This window comes from Mobula hypostoma, chromosome 29 (assembly GCF_963921235.1).
Source record: "Mobula hypostoma chromosome 29, sMobHyp1.1, whole genome shotgun sequence".
NCBI lineage: Eukaryota > Metazoa > Chordata > Chondrichthyes > Myliobatiformes > Myliobatidae > Mobula > Mobula hypostoma.
The window spans coordinates 25,804,327-25,831,346 of record NC_086125.1 but is presented as its reverse complement, the minus strand read 5'-3'; the positions used below and the strand labels follow the sequence as shown (position 1 = coordinate 25,831,346).

At 43.3% G+C, this 27,020-nt stretch overlaps 2 protein-coding genes across 4 annotated transcripts in view; one reads left to right on the top strand and one right to left on the bottom strand.

Annotated features, from left to right (window-relative positions):
* Positions 1-3,843, top strand: part of xab2 (XPA binding protein 2) — an 85,241-nt gene extending 81,398 nt beyond the window's left edge. Inside the window, exons 18-19 of the mRNA XM_063035964.1 lie at positions 629-735; positions 2,551-3,843. Of these exons, the coding sequence (XP_062892034.1) occupies positions 629-735; positions 2,551-2,612 (169 nt within the window). The 3' untranslated portion in view covers positions 2,613-3,843. The remainder of the gene's footprint in view (positions 1-628; positions 736-2,550) is intronic.
* Positions 3,844-3,979: 136 nt separating this feature from the next.
* The window catches only part of camsap3 (calmodulin regulated spectrin-associated protein family, member 3), a 245,721-nt gene continuing 222,680 nt past the window's right edge, over positions 3,980-27,020 (bottom strand). For all 3 annotated transcript variants that reach the window (XM_063035960.1, XM_063035961.1, XM_063035963.1), the window contains 6 exons: positions 24,725-24,849; positions 22,574-22,779; positions 18,945-19,041; positions 15,026-15,141; positions 9,148-9,266; positions 3,980-6,474 (listed from right to left, as the gene is read on the bottom strand). In XM_063035960.1, the coding sequence (XP_062892030.1) occupies positions 6,178-6,474; positions 9,148-9,266; positions 15,026-15,141; positions 18,945-19,041; positions 22,574-22,779; positions 24,725-24,849 (960 nt within the window). In that variant the 3' untranslated portion in view covers positions 3,980-6,177. The remainder of the gene's footprint in view (positions 6,475-9,147; positions 9,267-15,025; positions 15,142-18,944; positions 19,042-22,573; positions 22,780-24,724; positions 24,850-27,020) is intronic.

Sequence of the window (27,020 nt, the reverse complement as noted above, 5' to 3'; positions counted from 1 at the left end):
TTCTCCCCTCCCTGCCCCATTCATTTCTGCCTTACCTGCTGATTCTTCCAAAACAGTTAAGGTTTATGCTTGAGTTGGTTCTTCTTAATGCCAAGTGCAGTTTGAATCCAGTGCAGCCTGAATGAACTGGGCTGAGATTGAGTGGCTGAAGTCCTCAGGACAGTAAAATTTAAATAATCCACTATCCAACTAATCTGAAATCCTGGAATTTCAGCACCTGGCTCACCAGGTACTGTTTGGCATGATCCCATTTACCCATCTGAGTCCCAGTTGCCTCAATAATTTGAAAGGAATTGAGTTAAATATCACTTTGTAATATATTTTAATATAGTGAATTCAAAGTTGGTAATGAGAGTCTGGAAAATATGCCAATCCAGCAGCAGGTGGGACAGATTGTTCTACTTGTACATGGGTGGCTTTCTTGTGTGCACTTCCAGAGGACTTCACAGGATAGCCGCAGAGTTTCTCCCGAACAGAAAACTTACACCACACTTGGATGTTTCTGTGAATAAATTTGTGAAGCATAACCTTGTTACCTTTACTGCAAAAAAAAAAAGTCGCTCCAAGTGTTTGGAGGAAATATTCTAAAGATAAAAGAGATTAATATGCTTTCTCATCTCATCTGTAGGAGTGATGCGTCTCGTGATGAACTTGCAGAGCTTACAAAGCAGGCTAATCCAGATGAGATTGACATTGATGACGATGATGACGATGATGGTGAAGAAGAACCTGATGGTATGTGGAATTTGCAGACTTTAATCAGGAGGGAGTATGATGGCTGCACTTTTGACATGTACTTGTTTGAAAACTTCATGAACCTCCTAAACCCTTTTGCCTTGGAAGTCTCTCACTGCCTTCACTGTCCCCATCCCTCATTCCTTCAAAACATTTTGCTTTTACCTTCTGGCATGTTCCCTAAATTATCTCCATTCCTGCTTATTCTCACATCTTTAAGATGTCAGTAAAGACCACAGCCCAATGGATGCATTAAGGTACCGGTGGTTTCTGTTGTGGAGAGCTGGATTAATGTATAATAATAATTTTGGAATGCAGATCCATAATTTCTTAAGTGGTATAACCAGTAGGTAAGAACATAAAGTGAGCCTTCATTAATCACTGTACTGAGTACAGGAATTGGGATGTTATGTTGAAGTTGTGTAAGATGTTGGTGAAGCCCAGTTTGGAGTGTTGTGTACAGTTCTGATCACCCATGTCTGGAAAAAAGTACAGAGAAAATTTACAAAGTGTTGCCTAGATTTAAGACCTGAGTTATAGGGAAAGGTTTACATTAGGTTTTTATTCCCTGGAGTGTAGGAGAATGAGGGAAGATTTGATAGATGTATACAGAATTGGGGGTATAGAAAGAATAAATGCAAACAGGCTCTTTCTGCTGAAGCAACACACACAAAATGGTCAGCAGGTCAGGCAGTATCTATGGAAATGAATTGCAGTTGATGTTTTGGGCCGAGGCCTTTCTTCAAGACAGAAGGAAGGAGGCTAGTTAGGTGAAATGTGAAGCCAGGTGTATGGGAAAGGTCAATGGCTGGAGAAGGAATCCAAGAGGAGAATGGGAAGGAGGTGGGAACTTGGGGAAATGATAGGCAGGTGTGAAGAGGTAAAAGGGCAGACTGGGGAATAGAAGAGCGGGGAGGGAGGGGCAATCGGTATTCATTCCATCGGGTTGGAGGCTACCCAGATGGAATATAAGGTATTGCTCCTCCACCCTGAGGGTGGCCTCATCTTGGCACGAGCAGGCCATGCACTGAATACCAGAATGGGAAGTGGAATTAAAATGCTTGATCCCCAGGAAATTCCACTTTTGGCAGATGGAGCCATGGGTGTTCAATGAAGTGCTCCCTCAATTTGCAAACGGGTCTCACAAATGTAGAGGAGGCTGTGGCGGGAGCACCGTTTTCACTGAAGTTGAGTAAGACGAGAACCAGAGGTCATAGGGCAAGAGTGAAAGGTGAAACAGAACATGGTGGGGGGGGGGTGCTTTTCACTCAGTTAAGTGAAGGAGAATAAGTGGAAGTTTGCTAGACGTATAAAAATTTGAGGGGACTAGATAAGGTAAACGCAAGCAGGCTTTTTCCATGGAGCTTGGGTGAGACTAGAACCAACTGTCATAGGTAAGGATGAGAGGTAAAATATGTAACGGGAACCTAAACTTCAAGGTCAAGAGAGTGGAACGCCCCCCCCCCCCCCCGGGTGTAACAGGCTTTCCACTTTAAATGCTTTCCCAGACAGGTTTCTCTGTCATTGATTCGTTTTCTGGAATCTGAGGAGTAACGTTTTCCACACAGAGGCCACTTAGTATATGGAACAAGCAAATGCTAGAGGCAGTTCTCCAACATGGGTGAAATTTAAGACACCTTGAATAAGTATATGTTCATATAAGGTGGGATTTGGGCCAAACACAGCCAAGTAGGACTTGTTTGGATAGACATGGTTGGCGTGAACAGGTTGTTCTCAATGAACGTGTTCTTCTACTGTAAACTGAAATTGTTACACTCTCAATAATTAACCCAATGCTTTGTTTCTCTATTTCAGAGGTACCACTCGAACAGAAGGTGGTCCCCACCGCAGTGTTTGGGGGTCTGAAGGATGACTGAGCCCTGACTCCTTGCAGAGTGCTTACTTGGTCCATCTCCGAGCTGGATAAGGTGTATTTCAACAGAAGCTGCCATTGCCCTGTATTATTTAAGGTTCTGGGCTGAACTACTGCAAAGACTTGCTGCTTTAATAATGTGCGTTCCAATTACCTTGCCTTGAATTACTAGGCACTGACTTCACTTCTGTTGAACTTGTGTGCCTACCGTAGGATTTGTAGTGATTTAAATAAAGTTAAAATCTTCAAATGTGTAACAGCCTGTAAGCAATGTTTTCTGCTTCATATAGGTTACCAAAGTAATGACTGTGACCAACCACCAACTTTGTACTTCCTTCTCTGTGCGTTTACTTTTGCCTATGTATCAGTACTGCCAAAAATGGACAATTAGTTTACAATGGAGAATAATCTGCAGTCTCACCAGAGATGATTAGTGTTGAGAAAATATATGGAACATACCTTTAAGTCAGTCTGAATTAGAACAGAATGCAAGCCAGGACAAATTACATTTGTGTAAATTGTTTATTAAATTTCCAGGTTTTTGTCATGTTATTCCTTCGAGTAATACAGATCCCAAGTCCCACAGCTGTAGACACATACACCAGAACCCACCTAAATCTGGAGCACAAATGTGCTACCAAATGTAATGTTACAATTTTAAACTTGGACCCTTATTTGATACAGGGCCAAATCAACTTTCAGTCCAGGCTTATCCATGGATCATTCACTTCATGTCTCCCCAGAGAGGCTCATTAACACCTCATAGGATGACTAGAGTACTGCTTAAGCTATTTCCAGTATTGCCTGTTGCTAATCTGCTTGATTAAAAATATCTGAAAAACAGGCATTGCCAGCAAGTTCTATGCAAACATTGTTTTCCACCTGCCTAATGGACACAGTTTATTAGGAGCTCCACAAACCCAAATTCTCTGGTCCATTATCAACACATCTTGCAGCAAATCATCAATCCTCTCTGGCTGGGGTTTGTACTCAATCCACATGAAAGAATGGCAGTAGACAAGGCAAATACTAAAAACTGGAAAAAGTGTGTGGGTGGGGGGGGGTGAGTGGGATGAGGAATGAATTTACTAATCTCTAAAAATGGTGTCAAGTTTAACATTCTGCAGTTAAAGCTCCCATGTTTGTTCAGATCCCTTGATTCTATTCTGTCCTGTAACCAACACACACACAGGGCAACTATTCTTGGCAGCTGGTAAGCCAAGCAGTGACACAGACAAGATTGTTGACAGTATCTCACTCGAGGCCCAGATGCTTTTCAGCAGAAACACTGAACAATTCAGTAATTCACTTAACTGCTACCTCAAGGAGAATGGTGAATACATATGGTTAACCACACAGGACCTCTTTTAAAAAAAAAATACACAATCTTTCTGTCCAATGGAATGTTACAAAGTAGAACTAAGATCCAAATATTTGGTTGCAGATGTGAAGTAATTTCAACAAAGCTAGATGCTAACTGTTTACAGAGTTCCAGTTCATGGTTTTAAGAAAATTGTGCCAGAACTTTACATTAAATAAAAAAGTGCATAATTAGTTCAGGAATTCATGATTCTCATAAACACTGGTGTACAAAATCACTCCTCCCTTTTGGTCTGTTTACCCTCAATTCCCCTTGGTCTGACCATCCCGTTCACACATCAGGCCACTGAGCGCATGCATCCTCGACATGTACTCCAACCAAATGGGTATGAGGACTGGAAGCTGGCAGGTTCATATGACAGATTACAGGAAGCTTGATGTGGGGGGCAGGGGGTACAGGAAGACAATGGAAAAACTCCAGGAGGTCACAAATTCCATCCAAGTGGCTTTCCTGCTAGCCTCATACCACTCTGGAATGGGCAGGATTGACAAGTTTTGGCAAGGTTTTAATAAAAAATGATAGAATAGCACAAGTTATTTTTAATTTGGTGGGGGAGTGGGCAGGTGAAAAATTGAGGGATACTGGTGGTACTTATATTAAAAAAAACTCCCAAACAAGGTCACTTGCAAACTGTATTCAGTGACGTGGGAATGACCAAGGCAGCACAGACTACCTGCTTCATGTGCTAGACTGAGAGAAACTGGAACACATTTCCCTAATCTCTACACACATGTTCACAAGGAAGAGAACCAAGTTTAACAAAATTATAAAGAAATAAATAACATTTTTTAAAAAAATTGTAGATATGGTTTTCTACACTGGTGTTCTGAAAGTCAATAGAACTGTTGCAGACCACCACAATGTTAATTAAACTATGTTGCAATGGATTGGGGTCCATAGTCTGACTCATTCCGGACTGGATGTTGTGCTGATGCAGACCTGAGCCTTTGAAGTGGAATACTCTACATGTTCTACAGAGATTTCCACATGGTTCAGGTGCAATGTTGGCCTAGTTACCTGGAAATCAGCTTCACTTCCAGACCGCAGCCAGGCTGGATTTCAACTGAGTCAATCCACTGGAAAACAACATTGTCAGCTCATTCACACACCCTTTCTCAGACAGAAAAGCAACAGAGATGACATCGGAGCAATTGAATGACCCTGAAGACGTCTTAAGAAAATCAGAAGAAGGAGTTCACAAAGGGTAGCTTCCCAGGATCTGAATCCACTGGCTTCCACTTGACCTGGTTTCATCAACTCAAACTCCACAGTAGGCTGCGACCTGCAATGTTTTACACTAACTCAATGCAAACTGAAGATCTAAGATTTTGTTTGCCATCAGGAAAGTCAACCCAGGCCCTGCTCAATCCTGGACAAATTCAAGCACTGATGCAACCACAATGTGCACAGCTTGAGCCTGAAGTTCAACTATGGGGCTACCCTGACATTTACCAGTATCTGCTGAGATACGTTTAGTTCTGAGGATATACAGCTTCTCAAGCTAGCAATTAAAGATACTTAGTTCATTCTTCCAACAAAGCAGGCAGGTCGGAATGGTTTCATTGACTATCTGAAATAATAAAACCTCAACAGCACTTTGTTTTATACAACAAATACTGCAACAAGTTATGTACAGTAACTTGCAAAACACCCAAACCATTCTTTCCAATAAGCAGAACCTTAAATATTTCATCTATACAAACAGCTAAATCATTTAAATAGCTCTAATATATACACAGACATTATTTCAGTCATCAGTAGTAATCATCAGGAATCAAGTTCGAAAAAAAAATTATACATCTAGATTGTTTTAGAAAGATATTTTGACCTTGTTAAATTCCTTAACAAATCTGTTAGTGCTTATAGGTTTTGGATAATATCCTCTAGTGCTCCCACCTCCATCGCTTTGTGAATCCTTTGGACAATCTCTACAGGTGCCACAATGTCATACTTGTAACCTCCTTCAATCCACGTGATAGAAACATCGATTCGCTTGTTTGGATGCTGTCAGTTGAATGGAAACGACATGCAGAAATGGCCAGGAATAGCTTAACGATCCATGAGAAATAGTAGAAAAGGGTGGGGAGGGGTTAGGAAGAGAAAGCAAATGGGTGGTTGGCAAATTAAGACCTAAAAGTTTTGACTTGTCCGTCTGTACAGGAGAGGGGATGGGGAGGGGAGGAGTCCATCACTTGGATGGCTTTTTGGGGGTACCCAGCCTCTTGGACTGCCACAGGTGCCCTTGGATAGTGACTGCGTCAACGCTGGCAGACAGGGTCTTGCTGGGGATCTGGGTGAATTGCTTCCGGTCAGAATTGTATTTGTAGATCCCTTCGATCATGTTTTTAGTGATGACCTTGGGTCCAACTCCGGCCACTCGATGCATCTCCTCGGACTCTGGGGGAAACGTGTACACAGCCCGGAACTGACAACTGTTGTCACGGAACAGGATCAGATAGTGATTAGACTTGCTTTTCTCAATTTCCTGTCAAGAAACAAAAGGTGGTAGATGACAAAACTTTCAACTTCCATGTAATTAACTGGATCCAAGAGAGGCAACTCATCACTTCGAGTATAATGTCTTAATACACATACATCAAACTAATGTTTTGGATCTTGTTGCATCTTCCTGCACTACCTCCAAAAGGACAGATACTCAAATGTTCTGTAAACATGTTGTTCTATTCAAAGTCACATGCATGTTGTGAGATAAATTGGCAACCTTTGCAGCAACAGCAGGAGAAAGATAAAGATTGGCTAGAAGAATGTACAAATAGAAACTCTTTTAAAAAGTAATCCCCAATACAACAGTTCCTATCAGTCAAACAGAAGATTTAAACTTCTTCAGAGTAGATAAGGAGGAATTTCTTCAGGCAGAGAGTGGTGAATCTGTGGAATTAAGTGTTGCAGAAAGCTGTGGAGGTCAAGTCATTGGGTATATTTAAGGTGGAAGTTATTAGTTTCTTGATGAGTAAGGGTGTCAAAGCTTACAGACAGAAGGCAGGAGAATGGGATTGAGAGAGATAATAGATCAGCCATGATCAAACGCCAGAGCAGTCTCAATCTACTCCTATGTCTTATGGTTCTACACCTTAGAGACTCCACAAATCATAAACATGAGAGATTCTGCAGATGCTGGAAATGCTGAGCAACACACACACAGAACGTTGGAGGAATCTGCACTGGGCTCTCTCCTTTCTTTCCAGTCCCGATGAAGGGTCTCAGCTCCAAACATCTACCATTCACTCCCCTCCATAGATGCTGCCCTACCTGCGCATTCCTCCAGTATGTTGCTCTGGATTTTCAGCATCTGTGTTGTTTATCGTTTGCCAGTACTCCTACGCACACGTTTGTGTCTGCGCTATTCTAATACTTCCTTTGTCTACAGTTTTGATCATCGTGTTATAGGGAAGACAATGTCAAGCAGGAGGAGGTGGAGAAGAGATTGACGAGGATTGTTGCCTGGACCAGAGGGCCTGAGTTATAGAGAGGGATCTTTATTCCTTGGAACACAGTTGAATGAGAGATTGATTACCTCATGGAAGTTTACAAAATCTCATCAAGTATGGACAAGGTGGATGGTTATGTAGTCTTTTCCCCAGGGTTGGTGAGTCCATAACTGCCCTGGCAGCTAGTAGCACAGCAGTTAGCATAACACTATTCAGAATCAGCAGTCACCTATTGGCATTCAGTTCCACCACTGTCGGTAAGGAACTTGAATGTTCTCTCCATGACCACGTGCTCTGATTTCTTTTCACATTCCAAAGACATACAGTTCAGTGTTAGTGAATTGTGGGCAAGGCATGTTGACATCAGAAACATGGTGACATTTTTGCCATTAACAATGCAGGATGATGTATGTTTTGATGTGTATGTGACAAATAAAGCCAATATTTTCTTTGACTGGATGGCATAGATACAAGATAAGAGGGAAGGGATTTGAGAGAGCCGAGAAGCAATTTTACACAGAGGGTAACGAGTACCTGGAATGAGCTGCCCGAGGAAATAGTTGAGGCAGGAATAAATGCAACACTTACTCTCTGACATCATTGCTTCTGGTTAACTTTACTGTGGTTATTAACGTGCAGTTCATGCACTTCAGTCAGATGCAGAAAGCAAGCCCATTTCTTTGATCTTGTTCTTATTTCTCTTTCTCCACCTTGTGTCCACTGGGAATCCATCCCAATCAGTTGCAGCAATCATTTCTGCACTTTTCCCATTAGTTCACGGGGCAGATGTGACACAGGTGGCGTCCACAGGTAGATAGGATCCTAAAGACAGCTTTTGACACATTGGCCTTCAAAACTCAAAGTATTGAGTACGGGAGTTGGGATGCTATTTTGAAGTTGTTTAAGATGTTGTTGAGGCCGAATTTGTAGTATTATGTGACGTTCTAGTCAACTACCTACAGGAAAGATATCAAGATTGAAAGAGTGCATAGAAAATTTACAAAGGTGTTGCTGGGACTCCGAGACCCGAGTTGTAGGGAAGGGATAAGGTTATTCATGGGACCACAAGAGAATAAGGGGAGATCTTATAGAGGAGTACAACATTATGAGGGATATACATGGGGCAAGTGCCTGCAAGTTTTTTCTCCTCAGGTTGGGTGAGACTAGAACTAGAAGCCATGGTTTTAGAGTGAAAGGCAAAACATTTAAGGGGAAACTGAAGGGAAATTTCTTCACTCACAGGCTGGTGTAAGTTCAGAATGAGTTGCCAGTGGAATTGGCAAAACTGAGTTCAATTTAAGAGAAGCTTGGATGGGAAGGTCTGGGTACAGGTGCAGTAGTTCGGCAGAAGGGCCTGTTTCTGTGCTGTAGTACTCTGTGACTCTGATTTTAATCCATCCCAACCTGTTGCAGAAAATAGTTTTGGACATTTTCCATCAGTTCACAGGATAGAGGAAACACAGGTGGCCCCAGTGCTGGTTCCTTGACAGACCCATCTTATTAACGCCTCATCCATATCCACCACATTATTGGAATATCTTTTTTAAGTATTTATTTGGTTCAGTGTGAAAAATTACTATATTTAACACATTGTGTCGAAGGACTCTCCAGGCTGCAATCACTCACTGGGTTCAAAACCAGTTATTATCCATCCCTGATTAGGTAGCACAACATTACCAGAGGGAAGATCAATGGACAATCAATCTCACCTCCAATATCTTATTCTTTTGGGGCTCATTCACCTTCCCTGCCAGGCAGCAGCGAGTAATTGCATTCTGTATTATATACTTATTGGACTTGGCACTGGGTTCCTTGTAGAGTTTCGGACCTGTGAATGGAACAATAATTTACTTAGGTTAAATTATTTCAGCGGTATACTTCATTAAGGACCTCCATCTCCCAGGACATGCCTCTTCTCAATTCTACCTCCAGGGTGGATGTACAGGAGCCTGAAGGTAGCCAGGATTCCCCTTGTTTATTTGGGACACTATGTCGTTTAATTAGGACAGGAGACTGTTGCTGAACAGTTTCTAACTAGTACCAGTCACATGCATTTGTGTGGCCATTGGACATGACACCACGTCTAGTGCAAAGAGTTTTTAAATAGCGTCAATTATGTGTGTTTGTGTTCAAAAAGCAATGAATTTTGTCACTGATAATTGGTGAGAAATAAGCAGTAAGACAATTCAGAACTGTTTTGCTCACTGCAGTTTCAAGCATTCAGGCTTTCCATAAAACTTCGCTAATTAAGGGAGCCGCGTATTTGGGACAAAATGCACTGGTCCTGATCTGCCCAAAATATACCAACCTATGAACACTGCCTCACTAGTTTTGTTCTCTTGTTGCATTATTTATTTAATTTAATTCTACATATATTTCTTACCATAGTATTTTGTGTATTGAACTGTACTGCTGCTGCAAAACAAATTTTACAACATGCCAGTTACATTAAACCTGATTCTCAAATTTAAGTTCATTGTATTTCAACCTTATATACTGCTAAATGAAAAAATGTTCCTCCGCACCAAGACATACAACATAGTACATAACTCACACATAACAGAAAGTAATATAACCACAAATAAATTAACAAATAATATGGTGCATTTACAACGCAAGTTAAAAAGTAAACAGTATAACACTACTGGCGCTTGGTATGTGATGAGACCTGGTTAGCGGCAGGGAGTTCAGTACAAGGGTGAAGAAGTTGGTTCCCAACCTAACATTCCTTGTCCAAATGCTACAGTATCTTCTGCCTAATGGTAGGGGATCAAAGAGATTATTGGATGGATAATTTTGATCTTAATTCTTATTTTCTTTAAATTCAGTGGAACTAGGAATCATTCAATACTATAAGCCTTCCGGAAGCAGCCTATTCGAAACAGAGAAACCGCTAATAGGCATTCTGTTCTAAAAATGATCTTAACACTGCAACACGAGCAAATTAAATGCATGTTTGGTATCAGTATGTGTCCAGGTCAAAGAAGCGGGTAGGAAAAATCATTATTCACCCAGCAAATGCCCTTTTCAAAAAGCCCCTTTCTGGACAGTGGTATAGGGCTAATAAAACAAAACTTCATATTAATTTAAAAGTTTCTTCCCCAAGGCAGTTATCTGATCAACCATTTTAGGTGGGCACTCCCCACCCCCTCTAATACCTCAGTCACTGTGCTGCACTTTAAACTACTTTTGACAATGTTGTTTATATTGTAAATACGTGCCGGGATTTTTGTATTTCCACATCTGTACTTTTAACCGCTAATGTCTTTTTATATAATTCTTTTTTTTGTTGCATGTCGCGCCCTGACCAACAGCAAATTTCTAATACACACAAATGCATATGGTGAATACAGTTGATCTCTGATACAATGCAATGGCTATAGAGGAAGTGCAGTGCACTGATGAGCCTTTCCAGTGTTGTACTGTTCTACATTCTATGTTCAAAGATGAAAATGTTTTACATTAGAGGCGCTTAACTAGAGCTGCAGCTCGATGACCTTCAGCTTTTATGGGGGAATGAGATCATAGAAAAGACCATAAGACATCCAAATTAGACCATTCAACCCATCGAGTCTGCTCCGCCACTTTATCACGGCTGATCCCCGTTCCCATTCAACCCCTGCCCTCTCACCTTATCCCTTGTTGCCCCGACCAATCAGGAATCTATCAACTTCCACTTTGAGTACACCCACAGACTTGGCCTCCACCGCAGCCTGTGGCAAAGCATTCCACAGATTGACCACTCTTTGGCTAAAAAAGAAATTCCTCCTTATTTTTGTTCTAAAAGTTGCCCCTCAATTTTGAGGCTGTGCCCTCTAGTTCTGGATACTCCCACCATAGGAAACATCCTCTCCACATCCACCTTATCAAGTCCTTTCAACAATCAGTAGGTTTCAATGATCCCTCCACATTCTTCTAAATCCCAGCGAGTACAGGTCCAAAGCTGCCAAACGCTCCTCATACGTTAATCATTTCATTCCCGAAATCATCCTCGTGAACCTCCTCTGGACTCTCCAATGACGACACATCCTTTCTGAGATATGGGGCCCAAAACTGTTGACAATACTCCAAGTACAGCCTGATTAGTGTCTTATAAAGCTTCAGCATTATCTCCTTGTTTTTATATTCTATTCCCCTTGAAATAAACGTTAACATTGTATATGCCTTCTTTACCACAGACTCAACATCTGAATCAACTTTCTGGGAGATTTGTACAAGGACTCTCAAATCCATCTGCATCTCTGAAGTTTGAATTTTCTCCCCACTTAGATAACAGTCTGCACTATTGTTCCTTTGACCAAAATTAATTATCATACATTTTCGATCACTGTATTCCAGCTGCCACTTTTTTGCCCATTCTTCCAATTTGTCTAAGTCCCGCAGTAATCACATTGCTTTCTCAGTACTACCTACCCCTCCACCTATTTTCGTATCATCCACAAACTTTGCCACAAAGCCATCAATTCCACTATTTAAATCATTGACAATGTGAAAGTGGCAGTCTCAATACTGACTCCTGAGGAACACCACTAGTCACTGGCAGCCAACCAGAAAAGGCTCCCCTTTATTCCCGCTCGCTGCCTCCTGCCTGTAACGCCGTAAGATTTTATCTCATCAAGCAGCCTCATGTGAGGCACCTTATCACATGCCTTGGGAAAATCTAAGTACATGACATCCACTACCTCTCCTTTGTCTACCCTGCTTGTTAATTCCTTGAAGAATTCTAACAGTTCATCAGGCAAAATTTCCCCTTACAGAAACCATACTGACTGACTTGTTTCATCATTAGTCTCCAGACAGGAACTACAGGGAGGTAGTCACCCTTACATTGCAGGAGACGGTTCCTGGGCGACTGTCAGGAGAGGGAATGGGAATGGGAATGGGCAGCTTGTGCAGAGTGTCCCTGTGGCCGTTCCCTCAAAATTAAGTATTCTTCTTTGGATACTGTTGGAGGGAATGATCTACCAGGTCTTTGGTACTGAGTCTGTCTGTGGCTCAGAAGAAAGTGGGGAAAAGAGGAGTGCAGTAGTGATGGGCCATTCTATGACTAAATGAGCAGACAGGAGATTCTGTGGACGGGAAAGAGACACCCAGATGGTATTTTGCCTCCCAGGTGCCAGGATCAGGAATGACTCAGGTTGGGTCCATAGCATTTTAAAGGGCGAAGGTGAGCAGCCAAAAGTCATGGTACATATTGGTACCAACAAGATTGGTAGGAAAAGGGAGGAGGTCTTGACGAGAAAATATAGGGAGTTAGGTAGAAAGCTGAAAAGCAGGACCTCAAGGGTAGTAATGTCTGGATTGCTGCTTGTGCTATGCGTCAGTGAGGAAAAGGACAAGATGAATGTGTGGCTGAAGAACTGGTGCAGGGAACAAGGATTCAGATTTCTGGATCATTGGGATCTCTTCTGGGGAAGGTATGACCTGTATAAAAAGGACAGGTTACACCTGAACTCGAAGAGCACCAATATCCTTGCAGGCAGTTTTGTTAGAGCAGTTGGGAAGAGTTTAAACTAATTTGGCAGGGGGATGGAAACTGCAGTGAGAGGGCTGAGGATGGGGCAGTTTGTATACAAGCATTGTGTAGTGAGACTGTCAGGAAGAACAGGCAGATGACAGGGCAAAATGGCAGTCAATTAAATGAGATGAAGTGTAACATGGAGGCACAATCGAAAAGGATGACGGAAACAGGACTGAAGCTGTAAAATCTGAATGGACACGGGTACAGAATAAGGTGATCTTGTAGTGCAGTTAGAGATTGGCTGGTATCACTGAGTCATGGCTAAAAGAAGATCATAGTTGGGAGTTAACATCCAAAGATATACATTGTATTGGCAGGAAGGCAGAGGGGTGGAGTGGCCCTGTAGGTAAAAATGAAATCAAAGCCTTAGCAAGAGGTGACATATGATCGGAAGATGTAGGATTCCTGTGGGTACAGTTAAAAAAGTGCAAGGGTGAAAGGAACCCTGATGGGAGCTGTATACAGGCATGCAAAAAGGGTAATGTTATAATAGTCGTGGGGGATTTCAATAGACAGGAAAATTGGGAAAAACCAGGTTGGTACTGGATCCCAAGAGGCAGAATTTGCAGAATGCCAACAAGATGGATTTTTAGAGCAGGTTTTGGTTGAGCCCACTGGGACAAAGTGTTATGTAATGAACCCAGTTTGATAGGGAGTTTAAGGTAAAGAAACCCTTAGGAGGCAGTGATCATAACATGGTAAAATTTACCCTGCATTTTGAGAGGGGGAAGTTAAAATCAGGTGTATCAGTATTACAGTGGTATAAAAGGAATTAGGCATGAGAGAGGAGCTGACCAAAGACGGTTGGAAGGGAATTCAGAGGGATAACAGCATAAAATCTGTGGCTGGAGTTTCTGGAAGCAATTTGGAAGGTGCAGGATAGATACGTTCCAAAGACAAAAATTTTATGAAAGGAAGATGAGGCAACTGTGGCTGACTAGGGAAGTCAAAAACAACATACAAGCAAAAGAGAGTGCATATAATATAGCAAAAATCAGTGGGAAATTAAAGGATTGGGAAACTTTTAAAAACCGACAGATGGCAACTAAAAAAAAACAAAGAGGGAAAAGATAAGCTAGCTGATAATATCAAAGTGGATACAAAAAGTTTTTTTTCAGATGCATAAAAAGTAAATGAGGATATCAGCCACTGGAAAATGACACTGGAAAGGTGTTATTGATAGACCAACCTACTAAGTATTTTGCATCATTCTTCACTGTGGAAGACACTAGCAGTGTGTCAGAAACTTGAGAGTGTCGGAGACAGAAGTGAGTTTCATTGCTCTTTCTAAAGTAAAGGTGCTTGGGAAGCATAAAGGTTTGAAGTTCAAAGTTCAAAGTAAACTCATTATCAAAGTAGATATATGTCACCGTTTCCTTGCGGGTAAACACGGTAGATACAAGAAACACGATAGAATCTATGAAAGACCGCACCTAACAGGAGGGACAACAACCATTGTGCAAAAAAAAACACAAGAAAAGAAAGAGAAGAAAAAAAATAAGCAATAAATATCGAGAACTTGAGGTGAAGTGTCCTTGAAAGTGAGTCCATAGGTTGTCGAAACAGTTCAGTGATGAGGCGAGTGAAGTTAGCCCCTCTGGTTCGAGAGCCTGATGGTTGAGAGGTAATAACTGTTCCTGAACGTCTTGAGGCTCCTGTTCCTCCTTCCTGATGGCAGTAGCGGGAAGAGAGTATGGCCTGGGTGGTGCGGTCCTTGACGATGGATACTGCTTTCCTGCGACAGTGATCCGTGTAGATATGCTCAATGGTGGGGAGGGCTTTCTTCATGATGAATTGGGTTGTAGTTGCTGCCTTTGTAGGCTTTTTCATTCAGGGGCTTTGGTATTTCAATACCAGGCCGTGATGCAGTCACTTTCAGTGTACAATGGACCCAGACCCCAACATCCCTCTGCTATTCAGGGCTCTACCATTAGCTGTAAAATCACACCTTTCACTGACCTCCCAAAGTGTAACACCTCACACCTGACAGGATTCAACTCATCTGCCACCTCCCTGGTTGTGCTGGGCTCGGTATCCCTTGGAAAAAGCTCTCGAAACATGCTCACCTGTATATTCCGGAATCGAAGCTGGTGAGGAGGCCGTCGACGCATTCTCCCAATCCTTCTCTCCATTGTGGCTGCCCAGCCGGTTGGGAGACAGGAGTGCTGAGGGGGAGTCTGCCCTGTGGAACAGAATCAGAACAGGTTAGTGCTTAATAAAACAGAAGAAAGTCACTCAGTCAACAACAATGAACCCAATTCCTGACGCTGGTCCAACAATATTTCACCACAACCTTCGCATTTAGAAGGAAAACAAATAGTAGCATACATAACAAAACCAGAGACACAGATCTCCCCAGCATGGGGAACAAAGACGAGAGCTCTCGTGACCCAGGTTCAATTCCTGCTGCTGTCTGTAAGGAGTTTGTACATTCTCCTTGTGAGTGCGTGGGTTTCCTCCCAATTCCAAAAGAATACACATCAGTTAAGGTTGTTGGCCCATTATATTGGTGCTGGAAGCACAGCGACACTTCTGAGCTGCCTCCAGCATATCTACTGTGTTAATAATTGAGCCAAACAACACATTTCTCTCTGTGTTTCAATGTACATGTGACAAAGTTAAATTTTCTTTCTTTAGTCTTTCTAGGCCTAATCAGCTGAGTTCCTCCAGAAGTTTATTCCAGAACTTCTAAGACCACATGGCATGACTGTGCCCCACTTTGCCTGGGAAAAATACAAACTAATGGCCCAACAATTATGGACATAAAATACACCGTCATTTTATGCAGAACAAATTCACATGTGATAGGTGAAATGGGACTCCCACAGCAGGCTAAACTACATGATATAAACACAAGAGGTTCTGCAGTCACAAACAAGAGAAAATCTGCAGGTGCTGGAAATCCGAGCAAACACACACAAAATGCAGGAGGAACTCAGCAGGTCAGGCAGCATCTAGGAAAAGAGTACAGACGACGCTTAGGGCTGAAACCCTTTGGCAGAACAAATGGGAGAACCAGGAACGTATGGGAGAACCGGGAACGTATGGGAGAACCGGGAACATATGGGAGAACCGGGAACAAATGGAAGAATCTCGCATGTACGGGGCACTGAGCAGCTCCTGTCTGGCCTTCGTCTTCCGCTAAACCAGCAGCAGCTACTTAATGCCATGTAAACACTGGGATTTTTACCATTTTTGAAATACCTATTCAATCCGATGTGCACTGTACTAGAAGAGAGGCAAAAGTAAGTATTAGACATGTAGTGTTGTCTGGGTATTAAACTTTGACAAGTTACTTGACACACGCGTTATAGACAACGCAAGTCCATGTTGACTAACACCTCACTTACATTACTCTCACTTTAATGTGCGGCAGCGTAACGGCCAGCACAACGCTTTACAGCGCAAGAGATTATCATTTCCCGCCGCCGTCTACAAGGGGTTTGTATGTTCTCCCCAGGACCGCATGTGTTTTCTCCAAGTGTTCTGGTGTCCTCGCACATTCCAAAGATGTACGGGGTAGATTAGTGAGCTGTACTGGGGGAGGAAACATGATGACAGTTGCGGGCTGCCCCCAGCACACCCTCGGGCTGTGTGGGTCATTGACACAAATGATGTATTTCACTGTACACCTCAATATACATGTGACAAATAAAGCTAATCTCTTGTAAGGGGGTTTCGTCTTTTATGTAACTGCGGAGGCTAATTAAAATGGCTTCTTTGTTATGTTATACTTGGGAATGCTTCTTTGTTATGTTAAACGCTGAGAAAGTTCTTGCGCTGGCAGTTTGTTGAATCACGTTACTGATAACAGGATGTTATGAACCAATTGGGATAGTTGTTATGGTTTTGGTGTATTTGAAGGGACTGTATGCGCGGGGTTTTGGGGCAGAAGGCGGGAGAGCGAGACAGAGGATGGAGCAGGTGCTGTGAGACTGCTAACGGGGTCGGACCCCAAGCGGGACGTTCGGCGAGGAGACGGAGACGGACTCGTGTGGAGCGTCTGGTCGACCACCGTTGTTGGTCCCAGGCGGCCGGTTGAGGTGGTCCGAGGGGGTCGCAGGGTGAAGAAGAAGGTTCTTGAGCTCCAACTGTTTTGTGCATGAAGAGATTGAACTTTGATAAGTGTGGCGCCTTTTATTTTCCTTTTATATTTTATTCTCTATTAATTATATAGTTCCAGTAATATCTATAAACTGTAAATCACTTAATCGTATCCGGTGTATTGTCTGTTATTTGGGTGGGGTGGGGTACCTCACACAGCATCCACACAAACTAATTACCCAGTTTGCCGGGGCTGAGGCTGTTTCCCTAGACAAGAGCGACCCTGAGGGTGGCCGGGGGGGCTACACTCTAATCTCTCTCTTCTCCCCACATTCCCATCAACTTTCCACAGATCCTACCCCTCAGCTACACAGCAAGGACAATTTACAGGGGCCATTTACACACACACACACACACACACACACACACACACACACACACACACACACAAGTGCGCAAACTGCACATCGTTGGGCTGTGGGGGGAAACAGGAGCACCTGAGGGAAGCCCGGGTGTCACAGGGAGAACGTGCGAACTCCACATAGACAGCGCAGGAGATCGGGATCGAACATGAATCTCTGGAGCAGTGAGGCAGCAGCACTACCTGTGCCTCCAGGTATGGTCATCCATCTCAGTGAGGGACACATATCATAGAGTCATACATTCAAAATATATGGCGAACTTGCGAGGCACAACAAAAGACAAGGTCAAGTTCTGCCATTGACATCTTACAGTTATGCCTTCCAGAAGAATTCAGTCACTGGTTTGTGTTCAGTTCTGTTTGCCTCATTACAGGTAGGAGGTGGGAGCTTTAGAGCGGGTGCAGAGCAGATTTACCAGATGCTGCCTGGATTACAGAGTACGTCTTATGAGGAAAGTCTGAGTGAGCTGGGGCTTTGGTCTTGGGAACAGAGGAGGACGAAGGGTGACATCACAGAGGTGTACAAGATGATAAGAGGCACAGATCGAGTGGACAGCCAAAGACTTTTTCCGAGGGTGGAAATGGCTAATGCAAGAGGACATAATTTTAAGGTGTTTGGAGGAAAATATAGAGGGGATGTCAGAGGGAGTTAACACAGAGTAATGCGCTGCCAGGAGTGGTAATAGAGGCAGACACATTAGGGACATTTAGCAGGCTCAGATAGGCACGTAGAAAAATGGAGGGCTATGTAGGAGGGAAGGGTTGGAGTGGGTTAAAAGGTCAGCACAACAACTTGGGCCAAAAGGACTACCCTGTGCTGTTCTATGTAAAGCAAGAGATATCCCCAGACAGTACAGGATTCCCTAAAGGTCACCTTGCAGGTTGTAAGGAAGGCAAATGCAATGCTAGCATTCATTTCAAGAGGACTAGAATATAAGAGCAAGGATGTATTTGTCAGACTGCACTTGGAGTATTGTGAGCAGATTTGGATCCCGAAGAAAAGACGCACTGGCATTGGAGAGGGTCAACAGGAGGTTCAGGAGAACAATTCCGGGAGTGAAAGGTTAACGTACAAGGAGCGTTTGATGGCTCTGGGCCCATACTCGCTTCAGTTTAGAAGAATGAGGGGGAAGCTCATTGAAGCCTATTGAATATTGAAAGGCCGAGATGGAGTGGATACAGAGAGGATGTTTCTTATGGTGGGAGAGTCTAGGACCAGAGGTCCCGGCTTCAGAATAGAGGGATGTCCCTTAATAACAGAGATGGAGGAATTTCTTTAGCCAAAGGGTGATGAAAAGGCAGGTGGACAGGTTTGAGAGGGATAATAAATCAGTCATGATCAAATGGCAAAGCAGACTCAATGGGCTGAATGGCCTTATTCTGCTCCTATGTTTATGGTCATATGGACACACGTGTCAACATCCTTAATGTAACTACTGACCAATGGCAGGAGGTGGAGGGTGGCAAGTCCTTCTCCCGTTAACCCCTTGCCTCCCTGAATTGCAATAGGAAGTTGGTACCTTGGGCTTTTCTTGACAGTCAGGCTGTTGGTGGAGTCATTGGCCATGGTGGAGAGAGAGAGTGTGGACCGTGAGTACACTTTGTTCAGTCTGGAGCCTGAAAGTATAAACAAAAAGGAAGACGATCACAAGAGGCTTTGAAAGAACAGCACAGTACAAGCCCTTTGGCTCACAACATTCCGCCGACTTTTTAACCCACTCCAAGATCAGTCTTAACCCCTCCCTCCCACATGGTCCTCCAGAAGAAACTTCAACTGAAAATACAGCCGCAATTTTGCAGCCGCCGTGGCTGGAGTACACTGCACACGGTCTTGACCACTGTCTCAGGGCCGGGTGACCAGCAGAGGCTGAGGCAAGACCCAATGGAAGTTTGGAACAAGGACAATCTACTTCATTGTGATCTTGCATCTTAATGTTTAGCTGCACTGCACTTCCTCCGTGACTCTCACACTTCATTCTGCATTGTTACTGTTTAATCTTGTTCCACCTCAATCCATTGTAGGAACAGTTTTCAAGCTTTTCACGGTATCTCAGTACACGAGACAATAAACAACTATTTCTAACAAGGTTATGAAGCACAGATAAGAACAACAGCTGATACCTTTTTCCCCAAGGTCGAATGTCTAATTGAGTGATAAAGCACAGAAACAGGCCCTTCACCCCACCTTGTCCATACTGGCTCTGTTGCCCAGCAAGCCCACACTTGGCCCATAGCCGTCCAAACCTCTCCTATCCCTGTTCTTATCTAGCTGGCTTTTAAAACTTGCTAATGTGCCTGTCTCAACCACTAATATGGCAGCTCATTCCAAATATGCACCACCCTCGGTCCGAAGAAGATGCCCCCAACGTCCCTTTTAAACCTCTTGCCTCTTATCTTAAACCAGTCCATCTGTGGGAAAATGACTACGTGCTTTAATCCTGTCTATACTCTCACATACTTTCGACTTCCAATGTTCCAGGTAATAAAAATCTCATTAACACAAGAGATTGTGTAGATGCTGGAAATCCTGAGCAACACACACAAAAGTGCTGGAGGTCAAGCAGCATTTATGGAGAGATATAAACAGGTTTGGCCCCAAACGTCGACTCTTTACTCCTCTCTGTAGATGCTGCCTGACCTGCTGTGTCCTTCCAGTACTTTGTGTGTGTTGCTCAGAAAATCTCATTCATGTTTGTCACAATTCAGTGAACATGGGGTCGAGGACTGCAGTGGGAAGATGGTGACATCACCCTTGGAATCTGGGTTCAACCCCAATGAAAGGTAAAAGATGACAGGACAAAAACCCGGCCCTAATTGATCTGGTTCCGAGGAGCCCATGGGTGGTTTAAAGTGGAGAGATGCCTACTGGGGCTGCCATGGAGCCATGAGCACTACCTTATTTTTCCATTTATAGTAATTTTATGTTTTTGCACTGTACTGCTGCTGCAAAATGACAGATTTCACGTCATGCGTCACTGGTCATAAATCTGATTCTGTTTGGGAGAGAGACTGGGAAACATGACTGGTTACAGCCCCAGAACATAAAATGGAAGAGCCGGGCATGGATGAATAGGAAAAAAAGTTAAATTATAGTTCTTTGATAACAGTTTGTGTAGGTAGGATACACAATTTACCACTCATTATTTAAAGTCACTTCACATTAATGCAATTTTATTTATGTTAGAAACTGAACTGAAAAGAAATCTACTTTTTGGATGAAAGTGCACTCTACACATTTGGAAATAAATCACCGCTCAGGACCCCAAGTATCCATCCATCATATATTACTGTTTATTGGGTCAAACTCCTTATTTGGAATGCCCCATTCTGACAGGCACCAGCTGCCCTGCAGCTGCAGTTGAAGATGTCTGCCACTAGGTGGAGCATTGAACACTGAGATCCACTGCAGAGTTGACAGCAACATACAGTTTTAATGTTTCAATGTACGTGTGACAAATAAAGCTAACAATTAATTTTTTTCCAGGCAACATCCTGGTGAGCCTCCTCTGTACTCTTCCCGGCTGTAGCGTGGTGACCAGAAGCGTCGACTAAGGCAGAAGGAAGAATTCCACTCTTGAAGAAAATGTCGAATCTTTTACAGTCCCCCTGAAGCATCTTATTCATTGACAGGACACTCAGAACTGCACCAGAATGTCTAAATTACAGGAGGCCTTAGCCATAGATCATAGAACAGTACAGACAGGCCCTTTGGCCCACAATGTTATGCCAACCTTTTAACCTGCTCTAATGTCAATCTAAACCTTCCCTCCCACATATCCCTCCATTTTTCTATCATCCTTGCCTATCTAAGAGTCTTTTAAATGTCCCAAATGTATCTGCCTCTACCATCACCCCTGGCAGTGCTTTCCACACACCCACCACTCTCTGTGTAGAAAAACTACCTCAGACATCTCCCATGAACCCTTCTCCAATCACCTCTCGTATTAACCATTGCCACCCGGGGAAAAAGACGCTGGCTATCTACTCTATCCTGCCTCTTATCATCATTTACACCTCTCAAAAGAGGAAACCCTTAGCTCACTCAGCCTTTCCTCATAAGACACGTTCTCTAACCCAGAGAGAATCCTGGTAATTCTCTCTGCACCCTCTCTAAAGCTTCCACATCCTTCCTATAATGAGGCTACCAGTACTGAACACAGTGCTCCAAGCGTGGACTAACCACAGAGTTTTACGGAGCAGAAACATTACCTCATGGCTCTTAAACTCAATTCTCTGGCCTGTCAAGTTTCTCAGCCCAGCTCTGCATTCCGTCAAGGTCCTGTTGAACCTACAACAACCCTCTACACTATCCACAATTCCACAAACATTTGTGTCATCTGCAAACTTACTAACCCACACTTCCATTTCCTCATTCAAATCACTCATAAAAATCACAAAGGGCAGAACACCATGGGTTACCAACCTCCATGCAGAATTCACTCCATCTACAACTACCCTCAGCTTTCTATGGGCAAGCCTATTTTGTCTATATGTCCATGTTTTCCTGGATCCCATGCCCCTTGACTTTGTGACTGAATCTACTATGGGGAACCTTATCAAGTGCCTTACTAAACTCCATATACTGTACGTCACATCCACCAGTCTACCTTCATCAATGTGCTTTGTCACATCTTCAATTAATTCAATCAGGTTTGTGAGGCAAGACCTGCCCCTCACAAAGCCTGACTATCCCTGGTCAGACTATGTTTCTCCAAATGTGAATAAATCCTGACGCTAAGAATCTTCTCCAATAAATTGCCCACCACTGAGTAAGACTGGTCTATAATTCCCCCAGTTATTTCTATTCCCTTTCTTGAACAAAGAAATCACTTCACACCTTTCTGGATTGAACTCCATCTGCCACTTCTTAGCCCAGCTCAATGTCCCATTGAAACCTACAACAACCTTCTGTGCTATCCACAACACCACCAACCTTCATGTCATCTGAAAACTCACTCCCACATCCAAGTCATTTATGAAAAATAAAACTTCCGTCTGGAAGTTCAGGTCAAGGAGACCAGAGGGAAATTGCTCTGGGATTCAGAGATAAAGCAACCCCAGCCAATCACCTTTTCAAACATCCATGCCTCTGTGGATCCAGCTACCTCTCTGTGAGACAATGGGAAGCTATCTGAGAAACTTCACTCACCTAGCAGCCCCTTGACAGGACTCCGAGTCAACACAGAATCATCCCGGAAGACCGAGGATTTGGGACGCGGCTTCCTCCCTCTGCTCGCTGGGGACTTTGCCCTCAGAACCTTGTCCAGGTCTTCCATGACCTTGAGCTGGTGCCTCCGGAGGTACTCCTGCTTGGTGAAGCTCTTCTCTTGAGGTCTCTCCTCCTCCACCTGCTGCCTGGAATTGAACAGCATAAGAATTAGCACAAGACTAGCAGTTTTCCCATATCTTCCTTTCCCCTAAAAGAACATTTGAATTGTCAATGAAGTACTATTAAGCCATAGGGAACTTCACTGATATACAGGCAGAAGATACAGGAACAGAATTGGGCCATTTGGCCCATCGAGGCTTGTTCAGCCATTCAATCACAGATGACTTTGTTCTCCTACCTTCTCCCAGTAAGCCTTTAACAATCGAGCTATCTCTGTCTTAAATTTACCCAGTTACTTGGCCTCCACAACCATCCATGGCAATGAATTCCACAGACTGACCATACTTAGCAGAAGAAATTTCTCCATATCAGTTCTAAAGGGACGTCCCTTTATTCTGAGGTTGTGCCTTCGGATCCTGGATTCCCCTACTGATAGAAAGATCCACAGGCCTCTCCACATCCACAGGCCTGTCATTATACGGTGGCTCACAATGAGATACCCCCTCATTCCTCTGAATTCCATTGAGCTCAAGCCCAGACACACAGAATCCCCATATATTAAGCCTTTAGTTCCCAGGATCATTATTGTAATCCTGTTTTCAACCCACTCTAAGGCCTTCCTTAGGTAAGGGGTCCAAGTCTGGGGCCCACATCTTTCCTTAGATACAGGGCCCAGGTTTTAGGCTTGCATCTTTCCTTAGAAACGGGGCCCAATTTTGTCTGCAACATTCCAAATGCCTGATGAAGCCTCAGTTTTATCCTCACTCACCAAAGCTTTACAGCAGAGGAGTGAAAGAACAGTTCCCTAGTGGGAACACTTTTGTGTCGCCATACATAGGGAGGACATAGCCCATGGGATCCACTGCTGCCAGAATGGGAAAGGATCAGAACCAAGTTTAATATCATCTGTATGTGTCGTGAAATTTGTTAACTTAGCGGCAGCAGTTCAATGTAATACATGATAAATATAGAAAAAATATATAAAGAAATCAATTACAGTAATTATATGTATATTAAAAGGTTAAATTAAAAATAGTAGGGCTAAAACAGAAGTAATAAGAAAGTGAGGTAGTGTTCATGGGTTCAATGCCCATTTAGAAATTGGATGGCAGAGGGGAAGAAGCTGTTCCTGAATCGCTGAGTGTGTGAATCGCTTAAAAAGCTGCCTAAACTTCCCCTCCATGCTTTCTGATCTCATTCCCATTTTATTCTCAGGCAGTTCCCTAATACACCCCAGAGTTAGAATCAAAGGTTTGTCGCGTACGCCAAAGCTCTTAAAAACTGCTTTGCTTGCTGAGTTCTTTCAGCATTTTTAGATGGGAAGTGAGGTGGATCAGTGTGAACAGGGTCAAAGGACTTCCTTCCATTTACGTTCCCTTGAGTCCCACACCACTGTGTTGCCATCACTCTGGGTCTAAACCCCGGAACTCACACCTCGCCAGCACTGGGGGAGCACCTTCACTATTCAAGGTGACTCACCCCCACCTTCTCAAGGGTGTTTAAGCAGGAGATACAAAATGCTGGCCCTGGCGGTAATGCTCGATCTTCAGGGATTTAATAAATTGCTCATCAACATCATTCAAGATGACAAGAATGTCTTTTTTATATTTAGAGATACAGCACAGTAGCAGGCCCTTTGGCCCATGAGCCCGTGCTGCCCAATTACACCCTGTGACCAATTAACCCACTAACCCGTACGTCTTTGGAAAGTGGGAGGAAATTGGAGCACTTGGACGAAACTCGCACGGTCACGGGAAGAACTTACAAGCTCCTTACGGACAGCGGCAGAATTGAATCCATGTCACTGGCACCATGACAGCATTACGCTAACGGCTATATCACTGTGTTGGGGGGGGGGGGTGCTGTATTGAGAACATACAGTGTTGAAAGCTGTTGGAACCTCTACAGGAACAATGGTGACAGACTTCTCCAGCTAACACAGGCTGAAACTGGCTCACGGCATGTCCTCACCTGTTCTGTTCTTTCTCCGCATCCAACCAGAGCCGACGCTTCCGAAACTCTTCCGTTCGTTTCTGTTGTTTCTCCATCAAGGCTGCTCGCTTTAGAGCCATCTCCTCTTCTGCTTTGGCCTCATCCTAGTAAAAGTTAGTTAAGAAGTGCAGAATGTTTTTGAAATACAATAGCTTTTAGCCTCAATTTAAATGCAGCTGATGGCACAGTATTAGACTGACTACAGGACTAGTTAAAGTGTAGCGGAATAAAGGGAATTACAGAGGTAGGAGGGAGGAGCTGGCCAAAATTATTTAGAAAGGTATACTGGTAGAGATGACAGCAGAGCAGCATTGGCTGGAATTTCCAGGAGCAAATTGGAAGGCACAAGATTTCTACAGTGTATCGCAAAAAAAAAAGTATTCTAAAGGCAGAATGACATAACTGTGGCTGACAAGAGAAGTCAAAGCCAACATAAAAGCCAAAGAGAGGGCATATAATAGAGCAGAAATTAGTGGAAAGTTAGAGGATTGGGAAGCTTTTAAAAACCAACAGAAGGCCACAAAAAAAATTATAAAGAACAAAAATATGGAATGTAAAGGCAAGCTAGCCAATAATATTAAAAGGATGCCAAAAGGTTTTTCAGATATGAATGGTAAAAGAGAGACAAGAGTAGATATCAGACTGCTGGAAAATGATGCTGGAGAGGCAGTAATGGGGACAAGGAATTGGTAAACGAACTGATTTAAGTATTTTGGCTCAGTCTTCACTGTGGAAGACACTAGCAGTACGCCGGAAATTCAAGAGTTTCAGAGCGCGGAAATGTGTGAAGTTGCTATTACTAGTGAGAAGGATCTTAGGAAACTGAAAGTCACCTGGACTAGATGGTATTAACCCCAGGGTACTGAAGGAGAGGCCAAAGAGATTGTGGAAGCATTAGTAATGAATCAAGAATCAATTGATTCTGGCATGGTTCCAGGCGAATGGGAAATTGCAAGTGTCACTCCACTCTTCAAGAATGAGGGAGGCAGAAGAAAGGAAATTATAGTCTAACTTCAGTGGTTGGGAGATGTCGTAGAGTCGATTATTAAAGATGGGGTTCTGGGTATTTGGAGGCATATGATAAAACAGGCTGTGCTTTTCATTGTTTCCTTAAGGGAAAATCTCGCCTGACAAATCTGCTGGAATTCTTTGAAAAAGTAACAGTTAGGATAGACAAAGAAGAATCGGTGGATGTTGTGTGCTTAGATTTTCAGGAAGCCTTTAACAAGGTGCCATACATGAGGCTCTTTAATAAGTTAACAGCCCATGGTATTACAGGAAAGATACTGGCATGGACAGAGCATTGGCTGGTTGGCAGGAGGCAAAGGGTGGGAATAAAGGGAGACCTTCCTGGTTGGCTGCTGGTAAACAGTGGTATTCCACAGAGGTCTGTGTTGGGACCACTTATTTTTCTGTTATATGGCAATGATTTAGATGATGGAATTGATAGCTTTGTGGCAAATGTGCAGACAATTCAAAGATAGGAGGAGGAGCAGGTAGTTGAGGAAGTCCAGAGGCTACTCAAGGACTTGGACAGCTAAGGAGAACGGGCAAAGAAATGGCAGATGGAACACAATGCCAGGGAGTGTATGGTCATGCACTTTGGTGGAAAAAATTGAAGTGCAGACTATTTTCTAAATAGAGAGAAAATTCAAAAATCAGAGTCCTCATGCAGGATTCCCTAAAGGTTAATTTGCAGATTGAATCGGTGGTGAGGAAGGCAAATGGAATGTTAGCATTCATTTCGAGAGGACTAGAATATAAAAATAAAGATGCAATGTTCAGGCCTTATAAAGGGCTGGTGAGGTCTCACTTGGAGTAATATGAGCAGTTTTGGGCCCCTTAATCTAGGAAAGGATGTGCTGACATGGAGATGGTTCAAATGAAGCTCACAAAAATGAGTCAGAATCAGAAAGCTTGTCATATGAGGAGTGTTGGATGGCTCTGGGCCGTATTCACTGGAGTTCAGAAGAATGAGGGTTGACCTCATTGTGGGGGAGTCTAAGACCAGAGGGCACAACCTCAGAATAGAGGGACATCCTTTTAGAACAGAGATGAGGAGGAATTTCTTTAGCCAGAGAGTGCTGAATCAGTGGAATTTGTTGCCACAGGCGGCTGTGGAGACCAAGTCTTTGGGTGTATTTACGGCAGAGCGTGATAGATTCTTGATTAGTCAGGGCATGAAGAGATACGGGGAGAAGGCAGAGATGGAAAATGGATCAGCCATGATGAAATGGTGGAGCACACTCAATGATCCAAATAGCCCAACTCTACT